The 17,027-nt window shown below is 36.2% G+C and overlaps 1 protein-coding gene across 1 annotated transcript in view; it reads left to right on the plus strand.

Annotated features, from left to right (window-relative positions):
• The window catches only part of CWF19L2 (CWF19 like cell cycle control factor 2), a 140,137-nt gene that overhangs the window by 20,802 nt on the left and 102,308 nt on the right, over positions 1–17,027 (plus strand). The window contains exons 6-7 of the mRNA XM_059418267.1: positions 1,682–1,775; positions 9,237–9,352. Coding sequence (XP_059274250.1) covers positions 1,682–1,775; positions 9,237–9,352 — 210 coding nt within the window. The remainder of the gene's footprint in view (positions 1–1,681; positions 1,776–9,236; positions 9,353–17,027) is intronic.

The raw sequence follows: 17,027 nt of genomic DNA on the forward strand, positions 1-17,027 counted from the left end.
CTACTGAGCTACCCGGGTGCCCCAACCAACAGTGTATTTTTCTTTACCATACTTAGTATCTGTATGACCAAACTTTTAAATTTTTGTCATGCTAATTAATGAGTGAGAAATGGCATTTCATTGTTTTTATATGCATTTATCTGATTACTGTGAGAGATCTTTTCTCTTTTTTTTTTGGTCCATATTTCTTAAAGTATGAATTGCTTATGTGCTTTATTGATTTGCTTTTAGGGTTGTCTTTTTCTTACTGATTGGTGTAGTTGTTTATACATCCAGTTCTTTTACTTTTGTATATTTTCACATAGTATCTCACAGTTTGTCTAGACTCTTGTCAAGTATATCTCTTTGAGTATCTGCACAAGACCACTGGAAGAAATTCCTTGATTATAGACCCTTGGAGGTTTTGTGGTAGTCTAACAAGGGAGGTAATGGAATTGTTTTTGGTATAAACTAAAAATCAAATCCTTATGGTTTTGCTTATCTTCTACATTAACCTTGAACTTAAATTTTGTACCTTGAAGATTCTGTACTCTTTTGTCAGCTCACGAATATTTTTTAAAAGCTTTTTAAAAAAATTTCTATCCACCATTTTTGTTTCCAGTGGTAGGGTTGATACATAGTACGAGAAAATAATGTTTAACTCTCTTCAGTCTTCTCCATCTATTTGCTGTATTAGTTTTAAAAAGCATTTTCTGACTTCTAAGGTCAAGGCAGGTGCCCCAGTCTGTGGCTCTCTAGTGTGCTTTGCCATAGCACTCAGCTGTTTTGGACTTGCTCCATTGTCTTTCTCCTGGCTGCAGACCGCCTTTCCTCTGATGGGAAGACCGCCTGGCTTACACCTTCGAGCCGCAGTGCTTGGCCCAGTGCCTGGGACACAGGAGGCACTCGACTCGTGACAAGGCTGCCATCAGCTCTTTCAGTCTGAGCAGATTTCTGCCTCTGATCTTGCTTGTCTTATTTCTTTCCTCCACTCTGAGTCCACTTATTCTTCGTGTAGTTCAGAGCCAGTCACTTTCATGATTTACCATTGCCCCAGCATGAAACCCCAGCAGCACTTGGCCCTCATCCCTGATGATTCTACAACCTCATCTCTTATGACTACTCACTCATACATCTAGGTTTTAGGACAGTCTGGATAATCTTAAATTCCTTGAAAGCTTTCTGTTTCCTCCTGGGTTTTTCCAAACATGCTGTTATTCATTCTCTCTGGAGCATTTCTGTGCCTTCTTCCCTCACAAAAGAGAATTTGGCTGACTCCTGCTCCTCTTTAGGTCCAAGGCTGCACGTGTTACTTCCTCTAGGAGGTCCCTGATCTGTCAGCGTGAGAGGGGGTTAAATTGTGTGTGGCTTTAGCACTCCACACTTCCTCCTCTGAGCCCTTGTCAGTTACTTGTTTGTTGTCCCTGTTCCTCACTATTTCATAAACTAGCAAGATCTGAGTTAGGCATATTGACTGTTCATTAGATCTTCTGCATCGAGAGCATTTCTGGCTCATAGTAGGCATCAATGTTAATTGAGATATTATTTTTTTCAAGTTGCAGAACAGCCTCTCTTAGGAGTGTTTAAAATATTTGTCCAAGGTTACAATTGTTAACTGAGTCTCAGATGTATTATTTATTAGCAGATTTTATGGTGAGCTTACTTTTAAAAAATTGTGATCTCTGAAAATGTTTTTTTCTAGTCCAAACTGCTGGAGAGAGAATTGAATCCATACTGGAAAGATGGCGGGACAGGTCTTCCCCCAGAAGACTGTAAGATGTCATCAATTACCAAAGGTATCTCCGGATTTTGGTTGCAGCCACATAAGCATGTCTTATAACTTGGTATTCCTCAGGAAATGACCAAAGTTAGTAGACTGGCAAGATTTGGTTATTCAAATATTAATGATTTCTGCTTGGTGCTGTAGTTTTGATTATGTCCAGAATTCTCTGTGTTTGTTTCTGTATTTGCCAAACAACTATAAGTCTATTGATTATCTGATATGGAATCCATACGGTTTCATGTTATGAGTGTCTATGGATTATTACTAAAGGTTCAGATAACATAATGATGACGCAGATAAAATTTGTGCAGTCTTTTGAGGCCTTATTTAAATTTAGTACCTGGGTGGATTATTTTAACTATATATGTTTGGGAACAAATTGATTAACTGTATATATTTTGTGCTTGATAATGCTTCCATATTTGAGTTTCTGTTTTGGATGGATTAATACAAAGTATGATTCTGTGAGAATATAATAATGCTTTGGTTTGTTACAAATTCTGTAACAAAATGTGAAAAATCATAAGTCTGAGATTTAATGAAAATAATGCATAAATATTTAACATGTGATTTCATATCTTCAGAAACTCCTACTTTGCCAGCATTCATAGAATTTGTTATTTACTTTAGGATGGTGTTATTCCAGCAGATGGAGATAAAATACTTAAGTGTCACATAATCACACTTGATGCCATAATTTAAAAAATATTTATATGCTATGCTAGTTACATGTCTCAATGACGAGTCCGTGAAGAGTTTATTTAACTATAGCTAACTTGGTGCAGAGATAGTAGCGGTGTCCAGTATGGGGCTGTCTTTTCCTTTCAGTGGTTTATCAGAAGATTCTCATGCTTTTTGTTGTATTCTTTATTTTTTTATTTTTTTTTTTTTAAAGATTTTATTTATTTATTTGACAGAGAGAGATTACAGGTAGGTAGAGAGGCTGGCAGAGATAGAGAGAGAGAGAGAGAGAGAGAAGCAGGCTCCCCGCCGAGCAGAGAGCCCGATGTGGGACTCGATCCCAGGACCCCGAGATCATGACCTGAGCCGAAGGCAGCGGCTTAAACCACTGAGCCACCCAGGCGCCCCTGTATTCTTTATTTTTATTTTGGCCATTCATAGATATTCTTTTTGTGTCTTACACAAAAAGATGTGGAGATGTTTCTAAAGCCACCCTATAAGTTTGTTTATAATTTTTCTTTAGCAGTTTTGGGTGCTCTTAGTAATTGCAGCATTTTCTTTATTGCCTTTCAGCATAGATAGAAATGTCTCTGCTGGGTTGTAACATAGTAACTGTAGTCACGCAAGAATCTCTTTGAGATACTTTTTTTTTGGTAATTTGAAAGCATAAGTTTAGGGCAGTAGGGTAGCTCACTGAACCATTACTATGTTGACCTGATTTTTTGATCCAGGGTTTTGCTACCATTGTTGTCAGAGGACAGTTAGCAAATTAATCTGTGGGGAACACTTAGAATTGACCAGCTGAACCTTTGGGTGTTTGCAGCCAGTAGATTCTTGGCTTCTTGAATGTGGAAGACTCAGTGTTGTACTATAGGTAGTATCTTTCAACTGGGTGAAACAGCATCATCTCAGATCTGACAAGAAAAATGATCTAATAAAAAGCTTTTAGAGAGCCTTTTTTCTTTTCCCCTTCACCACTTCCCTTTCCCATTATTACTCTTATTTAGAAGGAGGAAGAATGACAGAGCCCGTCTGTCAGAGGTTTAGATCCCAGAGTTGACATTAAGTTTTAAATGATCTGCAGGCTGGACTGCATATGTGGATAGTGTAGTCATTCTGTGTGGACCTGTGGTAGGGCTGAGCTGGTTAGGCCCCTGACAGTGGTACCACTTGAGTATGAAGGAGCTCTGGAGAGGTGACATAGTGGTAGTGTTAAGGACTCAGAATTTGGATTTAGGCTACTTGGGCTTAGTATTTTTGGCATTTCCACTTAGTAGCTTTGTGATTTTGGGAAAGTTGCTTGACCTCTCTGAGTTGTTTACTTGATTTTTTAAACATTTTTATTTACATTCCAGTTAGTTAACATAGTGTAGTCTCAGTTAAAGGTGTACAAGTTAGTGATTCAACACTTCCACACAGCGCCCGGTGCTCGCCGCGGCAGGTCCCTCCTCCCTCCTCCCCCCCCCCCCCCCGCACCCTCCTTCTGGCCTTCATTGGTGTGTTCTCTGGAGTTAAGAGTTCTAGCTCTATTTTTTTTTTTTTTCTATTTTACAAGAAGAGTTGAAGTAAATTCTTCAAGTTCATGGTTAGCAAGTATCCAAACCAGCATTTGAATCCAAAGAGTTTGGCTCCAGAGCCTGCTTCCTTCCCAGCATACTCTTCTGTGCCTCTCAAAGATGCAAAGCAAAGTGTACTTTCACCCTTTATTTTCTCATACATCTATGTCAGATTTTTTTCCAGAGTGAGCATGTAATTTGTATTTGAAAAAATCTATTTAAAGCCAGCCAGCTTAATTTGATGTCAAGTTCAAGCATTTAATTTTCTGCCAAATTGGCACATCCAGAGGTTAAGGAAAATAGCTGCATAAGGACATACCCCGACTAAAAACCCCAGGATGGTTCAATATAGTATTAGCTTATTAAGCCTGATTCTTTAGAGATAGAGAATAAGAGTTTTTCTGTTACTCTTTGCTACCAGAGGTCTCACCCTTGCTTATGGAAGCAGATTTTGAAACTCAAAAGTGTAAAGCAAATCAGAATTTTCTTGCTTAAAATAGTTTTAATGGGAAATGTCCTTTATGCAGCATTAAATGGAAAGAATGAAAAGAACAGAAAACGTCTGTAGCCGCATCAGAACCAATCCCCTTTTCTGCATACCACCCTGGGCCATGTCATCTCTTGATTCTGCCCTTTCCAGCCCCTCTGCAGTCTGCTTGCTACCCCTCTAACCCATCCTCCACAAGACAACCATAATGAGGTTCTCAGAAAGTAAGACCAGTGCTGTCAGAGGCCTCCTCCTCTAAAATTCTTCAACGGCATCCCATGGTTCTTGGGATAAAAACAAATAGCCTTCAGGAGGCCAGGCAGCCCTGGCCGCTCTGATCTCTGGCCGCTGGTGCTCTTCTTGCAGGCCTTTGTTTACAGGGCTCACAGGGCCTTTGCACAGGTTCCCCTCCATTACCTAGCTAACTCCTACTTGTCTTTCAGAATGAGCTTCCTCGGAGGGGCCTTTTCTGACCCCCAGACCAGGGTTGTGAGCTGCTGCATGTGCTGGTAGCTCTGTCCCTTGGCTTCCAGTAGTGATTGCACATTTATTTCCATGGTTATTGAAACGCCTATCTCTAATGAGATGATATGCTCTGGGCAGGTAGAGAGTGGCTGTTGCTGCTTACCTTTTATCCCCAGCAGCTAGTACAATACCTTTATTAAGTAAATAATATGATAAGCTACTGAACGAAAGTATGGGGTAAAGCAAAATATGAAAAACCAGCATTTTGATGAATGTTTGATGTTTTATCATCCTTTCATTATTACCTGGTTAAGCCCAATTTAGAAATGAAAAAAGAAAGATAAATGGTAGGCGATCCCATTCAGTTTCTGAATATTGTCTACAGAATATGTATGCACCTGTATTTTATGTAAGAAAAGGATTGTTGCTCAGTCTTTGCCTAACACTTGCTCCATGTGGCAATAATAGTAGGCAACATTAAATGCTCTTGTATTTTCATAACAGCCATGCGTCTTAATATCAGAGCATTCACGGGATATTGCCTCTTAACCTAAATTTACAGTAAAAGATGTTTTCAGAAATAAGTGCTTATGAAATTGACAAACTACAACAGGGTTTTGAGGCAAATAGCTCTAAAACCTGGACAGAAGGCTCCTTAGTTTCACGTTGTCTGGAAATAGCTTCCCAGGTCGTTTAGAAAATCAGCCCAGAGGTAGAGTAAATGAGTAAATGCCATCTCCCATCCATTCCTGAAGGTGATCTCACTTGAGGACCGAGGACATGGCCACTGCTGTTGCAGCTGGCAGTAGGGCTGGACCCTGCTTCAGAAGCTTTGCTTCTCGATCTGTTTTCTACCCTTCAGAATCTTCCTTTGTGAATTTCAGCAAGTAAGCATCAACCTGATCTTTTCCTTTGGCTCTGCAACCTTTCCTGAGAGACAATGACTATCCATCCCACATGTGTTTACTGTGGCTTTGGTTTTTTAGAGTTAGCACATCATTTTGCCACGGAAAGGCAGAAGTGACCTCTGGAGGCAGTCAGGGCAGCCCGGGTAGAATACCAGTGGAGACCAGTGGGAATCCCACGGGATGTACAGAATCAAAGGTGGTTGTAAGTGCTAGAAAGGGAGCTTCCCAAACCGCAAATGCAGCTGGTCCCGGAGCCTGGCATAGCGGCACCATGTGCACTGGACTATGTTTTATTCATGTTTTTACTTCCTTTTATATTCAGCACGTTTTCATATTCATAGTAAATATTTGCTAAATATTTGTTAGAGTGAATTTCATGGTGAATGGTGCTGTAAATTGTATTTTATTAGCTTTTAAAATATCTGATGATTTTCCTGTTAAAAATATTTTATTATTGTATCTCTAATGATAAGATTAATAAGACTATTGAAATAGAACATATAATCAACTAAAAATATGTTCCAAAGACTGTGAATTTTACTCATAATTGAATTCACTGAATATTTTTATTGTTTGATTTCCTTGATAAATGTTAACATAAGAGTAAAAGTCTTCCTATTTCTCTGAGATTTTTTTTTCTCTGAACTATGTTAATATATTGGTGATTTTTCTCTGAACTGTGTTAATATTTTGGTGATTGTGCAGGAAATCTTCACTCTGCCCATCAGTATCTTAACAGTTTCTAGATAACTCCGAACTTATGTAGCTGGGACATTAACATAGGTATTAGTGACAGTGGGCTTCTCTTTGTATAAATTGAGGATTTAGACTAGCTTCCTTCACTAATTGCCTTGTTAAATTTGAACTCAAAGACTAGATAAAATAAAAAGATAGCAAGAGCAAAATAAACTTGAAAGAAAAGTGAATCATTGAGTTAACTAGAGATCTAGGGTTTTTTTTTTTTTTTTTTAAAGATTTCACTTATTTATTTGACAGAGATCACAAGTGGGCAGAGAGAGAGGAGGAAGCAGGGCTCCCTGCTGAGCAGAAAGCCCAATGTGGAGCTAGATCCCAGGACCCTGAGACCATGACCTGAGCTGAAGGCAGAGGCTTTACTGAGCCACCCAGGCGCCCCTAGAGATCTAGGTTTTTTTTTTTTGTTTTGTTTTGTTTTTGTTTTTTTTTTAAAGATTTTATTTATTTATTTGACAGAGAGAAATCACAAATACACTGAGAGGCAGGCAGAGAGAGAGAGAGAAGGAAGCAGGCTCCCTGCTGAGCAGAGAGCCCGATGCGGGACTCGATCCCAGGACCCTGAGATCATGACCTGAGCCGAAGGCAGCAGCTTAACCCACTGAGCCACCCAGGTGCCCCGGGATCTAGGTTTTGAAGTACAAAGTATTTTAGACCTAAAGAAAGACCCATTATCTTAGAAGATTCTGAATGCTTAGCATAGACAAATTTTTGAGATTTGAGTGAGACTGGAATTAGAGGAATGAAAATCTTTTTTTTCTTTAAACTTTTTATTAAAATGTAACACATGCAAAAAAGTGTAGAAATCATTCACTGTACAGACTGATCATTTTCCCAAAGTGAATATCTGTATCATCAGCATACTTTTTAAGAAACACAGTGTTATTAGCGTCTCAAAAAGCTCCCTGTGACCCTTCTAGTCAACTGTGCTCTTGTCAGAAGGCTGACCACTATTCTGGTTTCTAGCACCAGAGACAGTTTTTCCTGGAATCAGATAGTAAGTACTCTCTGCTCCCTTTTTGGTTCCTGCTGCTTCTGGTCACATTTTCAGATGCATCCATGTTGTTATGTATAGGTGCAGTCATTGATTTTCATTGCTGTATAATAGCCTGTTTTAGGAATATATCATAATTCATGCTATATATCCGTTTTACTGATGGTGAACACCTAAGCTTTTCTAAGCTGGTGTTACTGCAGACTTTTCCACTATGAAGATTCTTACACATGTCTTTTGTGGTCTGTGTGTGTTTTTGTTGATTTTAGAACTGGAGTGATCCAAAGCAATCCTATTTTTTTTTTAAGATATATTTTTTTTATTTATTTGATAGAGATCACAAGTAGGCAGAGAGGCAGGCAGAGAGAGACAGGAGGAGGAGGCAGGCTCCCTGCTGAGCAGACAGCCCGATGCGGTACTCGATCCCTGGACTCTGAGATCATGACCTGAGCCTAAGGCAGAGGCTTTAACCACTGAGCCACCCAGGCGCCCAAAAAGCAATCCTATTTTTGTACAGGGAAAATCAGGAACAAAGTTTTGACTTAAGTAACTGATTAGATTTCTTTATGCATATCGAAAACGTGATGTGTGTAGATGGAAATACAAGCGCTTAATAAAGTTTGTTGAAGGCATTCAGATTTTCATAGTTGGGGATCATGACTGCATAGAATAATTTGTTTTTTTTTTTTTTTAATTTCTTTTCAGCGTAACAGTATTCATTGGTTTTGCACCACACTCAGTGCTCCATGCAATCCGCCCTCTCTAGTACCCACCACCTGGTTCCCCCGACCTCTCACTGCCCACCCCCCGCCTCTTCAAAACCCTCAGATTGTTTTGATACACATTTCAGTATTACCATCTGTAACTTCCTTATTTGTTCTTCGTGCTGTATCTGAGGTAGCTTTTTCCCTGCTATGTGTGTACTTTTATTCTTTATTTCTGGGAATGCCCTGCCTAGTCTTATCTTTGTTTATAGAAGTCCCAGTCATTGTTTTAAGCCTGATCTGTAAATTGTTCCCTGACCTCCCATTTAGAAATAATTCATTGCTTTCATTTTTTCTATCATTACTTACACTTAAAAAAATTTTTTTTGTTACATATTATCCTTATTGTTACTACTTACATATTCTTACACTCCAACTCCTAGATTGCAGTTTTTTTGAGGATAGCTTCAGTTTTGCCTTCCTCAGTCCTTAAAATCTGTACCTTGCATAATAGGTTTATACATAATAAGTTGAGGGCACTGCACCTGGGCAGTGCAGTCAATTAAGCATCCAGTTCTTGGTTTTGGCTCAGGTTTTGATCTCAGGATCGTGAGATGGAGCCCTGCATTGGGCTCTGTGCTTAGCATGGAGGCTGCTTGAGATTCTCTCCTCCCTCTTTCTCTGTCCCTCCTGTTTGTCCTCTCTCTCAAATAAATCTTTTTAAAAAAACAAAAACAATAAATAATATGTTGAATTTTATTTTATTTTACTTTTTTAATATGTTGAATTTTAAATGCCCTTATGATTCTTATATGTTCTGGGAAAAATATCTAATTTATATTTTAGAAATTATTATAGAAGCAATAGATATTGATTCTGTTATAACCACATGAAAAGTATGACTGACATTTAATATTGGGATTTAGTTTCAGTAGTAGAAGATGGTGGACTAAGCTGGCTCAGGAAGTCTTACCAAAGAATGAAGGAACAAGCTGAGAAGCAGAATAGAAATTTTGAAGATGTTGTGGCTGAAAGATACGGGGTGAGTACTGGTATCAATGAGATAGGTATTATATTTACACTTCAATGAGACGTAAGTGTCTTTAACTCTGTCAGTGATTTGTGCTCTTTTGAATTAAATGGATGTTAAATTTCTTTCATCTGCTGAAGCCATCTTCTACCTTTTTTTAATCATATAAACTTTTGTAGCATATTTTTATTGACATGATAAATATAAAACTTAAGTATGTACAATTTAAGTGTGTGTGTTTAATGTAAAAATAACATTTTCTCATTGTGAGAAAATTTAAATAATGCAGGAAATCCTCTGTGGCATACCTCTTGAGATAACCAGTGTTGGAATTTTGATATATTTTAGAGTTTTGGTTTATTCCAGAGATGTTATATTCCAGAGTTTTCCAATATCCAGAGTTTTCCAATATAACAGGTTTATTAAAAATATATTTTTAAATATATATTTTGTAACATATATATTTAATATATAAAAATATATGTTTTACAACATATATTTAAATATATATACACACACCCACACATACATGCACACACTTTTAAAACAATGGAACCATGATATTTTACATGACACTTTAGAACCAGCTCCCCCAGAGACGCCCGTTTTTCTTAAGATGTTTTTCTTAAGATGAATTACTAAAAACAAAATTGTTAAAGGATATAGACACTTGAAGTGAAATATATATTGCTGAATTTCTCCACAGAAAGATTAACAAGTTATATTTTCATTACAATGACTTTTCTATCACATGGTTTTCAACAGTAGGATTATCTTTCCTTACAGTCTGCTACCGTGTTTGAAAAACAGATTTTTTTCATTGCTTTTTATACATTTGTTTTCCAGTGAATTGGTATTTTTTCATATATTTTTGGCCATTTATATATATATATATATATTTATTTATTTATTTTAAGATTTTATTTATTTATTTGACAGAGATCACAAGTAGGCAGAGAGGCAGGCAGAGAGAGAGGGGGGGAAGCAGGCTCCCTGTTGAGCAGAGAGCCTGATGCGGGGCTCAATCCCAAGACCCTGGGATCATGACCTGAGCCGAAGGCAGCGGCTTTAACCCACTGAGCCGCCCAGGCGCCCCATGGCCATTTATATTTTTAAGTGAACTGATTGTTGGCAGTATTTCCCATTTTTCTTTTGGGACGTTGGTTTCTTTAAGATCTTTTAATTAGTCTTCACATTTTTCTCTTAGTTTCATGGTTTTTCCTTTTTTTTCATTTTTCCTTTGTTTTCCCTTCCACATTTTTCATTTTTCCTTTGTGTATTTGCTATGGGTAAGTTTTGGATATTGTTACCTAACAAAGTCCATCAGGTTTTCCTTTCATAACTAATTATTCTTCCTGTAGTTCATTGTAAAACCTCCTTCACCCCAAAATCATAATAATGTATGTCTGTATTTACTTTGAGTACTGGCTCAGTTTTATTTTTTTGCATATCTTTAATCTTCCTGGAATTTATATTTGTGTATGTTGTGAATAGGCTTCTAACTTTCCTAAAGACTGTTATAGTATATTGACTAAATTAATCTTTTCCCACTGATTTGAAATGACACATTTATTATAAATTTATTATTGTTATAAAATAAGTCTGTTCTTCTACTCTCAAATCTGTTCCATTGATTTCTCTGTTGTTTGTGGAATTAGTGTAGTACTCTTACAATTATTATAGTTTTCAGTAACTCTTGCAGATAGTAGGTAAGTAGTGAACACTTACTATGTGGCAGGGTAAGTCTTTTTTTTAGTCACTAAAAGATTAGCTTTTCATTCTTATATTTCTTTGTTGTTAAATCTAGAATCATTTTGTTTAGTTCAGGCTCAGCAGAAACAAACATTTTCCCAGAATTCATCATAAGTTACAGATCTTTTTTGGAATTTTGATTTAAATTTAACTAAATGTATTGGTAAATCAGGTATGATTAATATCTTTATAATGTTGAGTCATCTCATCCTAAAATACTGGATATTTCTCTATTCAAGTTTAATTTATGCTTTTCAGTAAATTTCTCTGTGTAGTTGTTATGCGTGGGTCCTTAAGGTTTAAAAAAATTTTCTTCCATTTGTGTATTGAATCTTTTTTCCTTTATGTTCTTGGGCTTTCTGTTGGTGCTAACATGCCAATTTTCTAAACTCATGTCATTAAATTTAATTTTTTCATTGGGTCATCCTGGGAAGATAGTTATATACAAATGATGATTACTTTTGCTTTTTTGCCCTCTGTATTATAATATTAGATCTTATTTGTCCTCTTGAAATAGAATCTCAGAACCTTGATAAAAGCACTGGAAGCTAGTTTTCTTGTTTTTCCACTTAAAATGCTGTCAGTGCATTTCAGATGAAGATTATCATCTTTAGCAAGTATTCTTCCATTCAGAGTTTAGTCAGGGGTTCTCTCTTGTTTTTTGTTTTTATTTTTACATTAGAAATGTAATAACTTTTTTGATCCTTTGAGGTTGATTTGATTTTTTTCTTTTACTTTTTTTTTTAAGATTTTATTTATTTATTTGACAGACAGAGATCACAAGTAGGCAAAGAGGCAGGCAGAGAGAGAGAGGGGAAGCAGGCTCTCTGCTGAGCAGAGAGCCCGATGTGGGGATTATCTCTGCCTAGGTTAAGATAATAACTTCCATTGTGTTGAAATAATTTGAAAAATTTAAAAAATATATATATTTTTAAATTTTTTCTTTAATTTCCAGTTAGTTAACATACAGTGTAATATTAGTTTCAAGTTACAATAGAGTGATTCAGCACTTGTATACATCACTTGGTGCTCATCGCAGGAAGTGTGCTCCTTCATCCCCATTACCCGTGTCCCCCATTCCCCTACACACATCCTCTCTGGTCACCATGGATGTATTCTCTGTAGTTAAGAGTCTGTTTGTTGTTTTGCCTCTCTCTATCTCTGTTTTCCTTCCTTTACTCATTTGTTTTAATTCTTAAATTCCACATATGAGTGAAATCATATGGTATTTGTCTGTCTTTGACTGATATGTTTCACTTCATAATACTCTCTTGCTCCATTCATGTCATTGTAAATGGCAGGATTTCATTCTTTTTGATGGCCGAGTAATATTCCACTACACACACACACACACACACACACACACACACATGTATATGTGTGTGTATCTATATACACACAACACATGTATGTGTGTATATGTATATAGATACACACACATATTTATTTCCCTGGTGGTGAGTGGTATTGAGCATCTTTCATATGTCTGTTGGCCATCTATATATCTTTTTTGGAAAAATGTCTATTCATGTCTTCTGCCTATAGTCCTATTGGACTATCCATTTTTTGGGTGTTGAGTTTAATAAGTTCTTTATATATTTTAGATACTAACTCTTTATCACATATGTCATTTGCAAATAACTTCTTCCATTCCGTAGGTTGCCTTTTAGTTTTGTTGAATGTTTCCTTCGTTGTTCAAAAGTTTTTTATTTTGATTGTAGTCCCAATAGTTTGTTTTTGCTTTTGTTTCCCTTGCCTCAGAAGAGATATCTAGAAAGAAGTTACTACAGCCAGTGTCAAAAAAGTTACTGCCTATGGTCTCTTCTAGGATTTTTATGGTGTTAGGTCTTTAATCCATTTTGAATTTATTTTTGTGTATGGTGTAAGAAGATGGTCCAGTTTCATTCTTCTTCATGTGGCTCTCCAATTTTCTCAACACTGTTTATTGAAAAGAATTCTTTTCCCATTGGATATTCATTCCCATTTTGTTGAAAATTAATTGACCATATAATTGTGGGTTCATTTCTGGGTTTTCTGTTCTGTTTCATTGATCTATTATGCCTCTCTGTGTCAGCACCATACTGTCTTGATGACTGCGGCTTTGTAATATAATTTGAAGTCCAGAATTATGATGCCTCCAGTTTTCTTTGGCTGTTTGGGATCTTTTGTGGTTCCATACAAATTTTAGGATTGTTTATTCTAGCTCTGTGAAAAATGCTGTTGGTGTTTTGATAGGGATTGCATTTAATGTGTAAATTGTGTTGGGTACTATAGACATTTTAATAGTACGTGTTCTTCCAATCCATAAACATGGAATGTCTTTCCATTCCTTTGTGTTGTCTTCAATTTCTTTCATTAGTGTTTTATAGTTTATAGAGTACAGGTCTTTTCATCTCTTTGGTTAGGTTTATTCATAGGTATCTTATTGCTTTTTGTGCTATTGTGAAAGGGATTGATTCCTTAATTTCTCTTTCAGCTGCTTCATTAATGGTGTATAGAAATGCAGCAGATTTCTGCACAATGATTTTGTATCCTGCAACTTTACTGAACTCGTTTATCAGTTTTAGCAGTTTTGTTGTTCTTTTGGTCTTTCTGGTTTTCTAGATAATGGTATCATGTCCTCTGCAAATAGGGAGATTTTTATTTCTTCCTTGCTGATTTTTGGATACTTTTTATTTCTTTTTGATGTCTGACTGCTGTGGCTAAGAGTTCCAGTATTATGTTGAATAAAAGTGGTGAGAGTGAACATCTTTTTCTTGCTGCTGGCTATAGAGGAAAAGCCAGGGAAAAGGTTTTCCCTATGTAAGATGATATTAGTTGTGGGTTTTACATGTATGGCCTTTATTATGTTGAGGTTTGTCCCTTCCAATCCTGCTTTGTTGAGGGTTTTTCTTATGAATGGATGTTGTACTTGGTTATGCGTTTTCTGCCTTTAATGGAATGATCATATGGCTCTTACCCTTTCTTTTATTAATATGATGTATCCTGTTGATTGATTTGTGAATATTGAACCACCCTTGCAACCCAGGAATAAATTCTACTTGATTGATGAAATGATTTTTTTAAATGTACGGTTGGATTCAGTTTGTTGGTTTTTTGTTTTGTTTTGTTTGTTTTTGAGAATTTTGCATCTGTTCATCAGGGATATTGGCCTGTATATTCTCTTTTTTAGCTATGTCTTTATCTGGTTTGGGTATTTGGAATGTGGCCTAATAGAATGAATTTGGAAGTTTTTTTTCTTCTTCTATTTCTATTTTTTTTGAATAGTTTAAAAATAGGTATTAAGTTTTCCTTAAATGTTTGGTAGAATTGTTCATGAAGCCATCTTTTTGATTACTGATTCAGTTTCTTTGCTGGTTATCCCATCTGTTCAAGGTTTCTATCTCTTCCTGTTTCAGTTTTAGTAGTTTATGTTTCTAGGAATTTATCCATTTCTACCAGGTTGTCCAGTTTTTTGGCATATAGCTTTTCATAATTGTTTGTATTTTGTATTGTTTGTATTTCTGTGATATATTTCTGTGATTGTATTTCTGTGATGTTAGTTGTTATTTCTCCTATCTTATTTGTGATTTTATTTACTTGGATCCTTTCTCTTTTCTTTTTGATAAGTTTGGCTAGAGATTTATCAATTTTATTAATTTTTTCAAAGAACCAGCCCCTGGTTTCATTGATCTGTTCTGGGTTTTTTTGTTTTGTTTGTTTCTACATCATTTATTTATACTCTAATCTTTATTATTTTCTTCCTTTTGCTTTTTTTTTTTTGTTGTTGTTGTTGTATTTTTTCTAGCTCCTTTAGGTTGTTTACTTGAGATTTTTCTTGCATTTTCAGGTAGGCCTGTATTGCTATTCTATACTTCCTTCTTAAGACTGCTTTTGCTGTATCCCGAAGGTTTTGGACCACTGTGTTTACATTTTTACTTGCTTCCTTGAATTAAATAATTTGAAATTTTAATTCCAGTTTATAGTACATTTTAAAGAAATGCATCTTACTCTTGACAATTCTCAGCTACAAAAACAATTATTTAGACTTAACTATTACATTTACCATTTGGTTTTTAGTGTTCCTTCCTTTTTTCAACCATCTGTGCCCTACTTCCGTTATGGTTTGGCTTAATGATCTTGAGTGATTTCCTCTGCACCTACTTAGTAAATGGTTTGCTTTCTGATTCCTTGTATTTTTGAACATGACTTTCTTTTGTCCTTGCCAGATAAGGATAGTTTGACTGTGAATTGAATTCTGTATAGAATTATTGCCTTGTCTTTTTCTTTCATAATTTAATCTTTACTCCATTATCTTATAGCTTATAGTGTTTAGTAATAGAGATAAAGAATTGATAACAGTTTTACTTTTTTGGGGGGGGGGGAGAGGGCAAAAGTGGAGGGGAGGGGCAGAGGGAGAGAGAAGTGTAGGTACTGAATGTGGACTCTGACATGGAACTCTATCTCATGATCTGAATCTCACATCATGCCCTGAGCTGAAATCAAAAGTCAGATGCTCAAGTGACTGAGCCACCTAGGTGCCCCAACAGTTTTACCTTTACTTCGTAGGTAATGTGTTATTTGCCTACTTCCATCTGTTTACATCTCATGCTTACTACTGCCTTCTCTGATTTAATATTTGTGAAGAATTTTTTTGTGTGCATGTATGGATTTTGAGACTCAAGAATTAGGTTTTTTTTTTTTGTAAAGATTTATTTATTTTAGAGAGAGAGTGAGAGAGTGCATGCACATGAATGGGGGGGGTGCGGGCTGAAGGAGAGAGTTTTCAAGCAGACTCTACCATGAGCACAGAGACTTGCTTGGGGCTTGATGTCACAACCCATGAGATTGTGACCTGAGCTGAAACCAAGAGTTTATGAGCCACCTGGGCACCCTAGGAATTAGGATTTTTTATGTATGAGTCTTAATATGCTTCATTTTCTCCCCTCTCCTAAGGCTACCAGATGATACCTGGAAAATTAGCTAGACAAATTTTCTTATATTATTATTATTACTATCATTATTTTATTAATGCTTGCTTCTTTCTTTGCTCTTTCCTTGTGGTAATATTCACATGTGCATATTAGAATGTATAGAATTAATTGTCCTTGTGTCTTTTTTTTCTTATTACATCTACTTACCATCTTTTCCTAAGTAGAGTGAATTCCCAGGCTAGTGTTGAATCAACTAGAATTGGATTCAATATATCTGCATGGTTTAGACACACAGTTTTCATTTATAGGTTTTTCTTGTTCTTGAACTCTTGTTTTTCGTGAGAGTCTGTTATGTTTTAGTGTAAGTTGTAGCAGCCTTTTGAATGACAGTAGGAATTAATTTTTTAGAAATGATGTCTTCACTGTTTTCTGTATTATATTTTGTTTTAGTGCTGGGCCTTTGGGATAGTGGATTTTCTTTTGACTTACCAGATATTTTTCATTATTTGGCAATTTTTTGTTGATTAATCACATTTTTTAAAGCTTTGTTTTAGGGTAGTATATTTAGTTTGCTAGGACTGCCATAACAAAGTTCCATAGGCTAGGTGGCTTAAACCACGGAAATCTAGTTTCTCACAGTCCAGGAGAGTTGAAGTCCAAGATCAGAACATTACAATGTTTGGTTTCTTCTGGGGCCTCTCTTTATGGCCTGTAAATGGCTGCCTTCTAGATGTGTCTCTCATGTGGATTTTCTCCTTGTGTGCTTATCCATTCTGTCTTTTATTATTATTATTATTATTATTTTTTTTTTTTTAGTTTTTATTTTTTTATTTTTTATATAATTTTTTATTTTTTATAAACATATATTTTTATCCCCAGGGGTACAGGTCTGTGAATCACCAGGTTTACACACTTCACAGCACTCACCAAAGCACATACCCTCCCCAATGTCCATAATCCCACCCCCTTCTCCCAAACCCCCCACCCCCCCAGCAACCCTCAGTTTGTTTTGTGAGATTAAG

Source organism: Mustela nigripes, chromosome 1 (assembly GCF_022355385.1).
Source record: "Mustela nigripes isolate SB6536 chromosome 1, MUSNIG.SB6536, whole genome shotgun sequence".
Lineage (NCBI taxonomy): Eukaryota > Metazoa > Chordata > Mammalia > Carnivora > Mustelidae > Mustela > Mustela nigripes.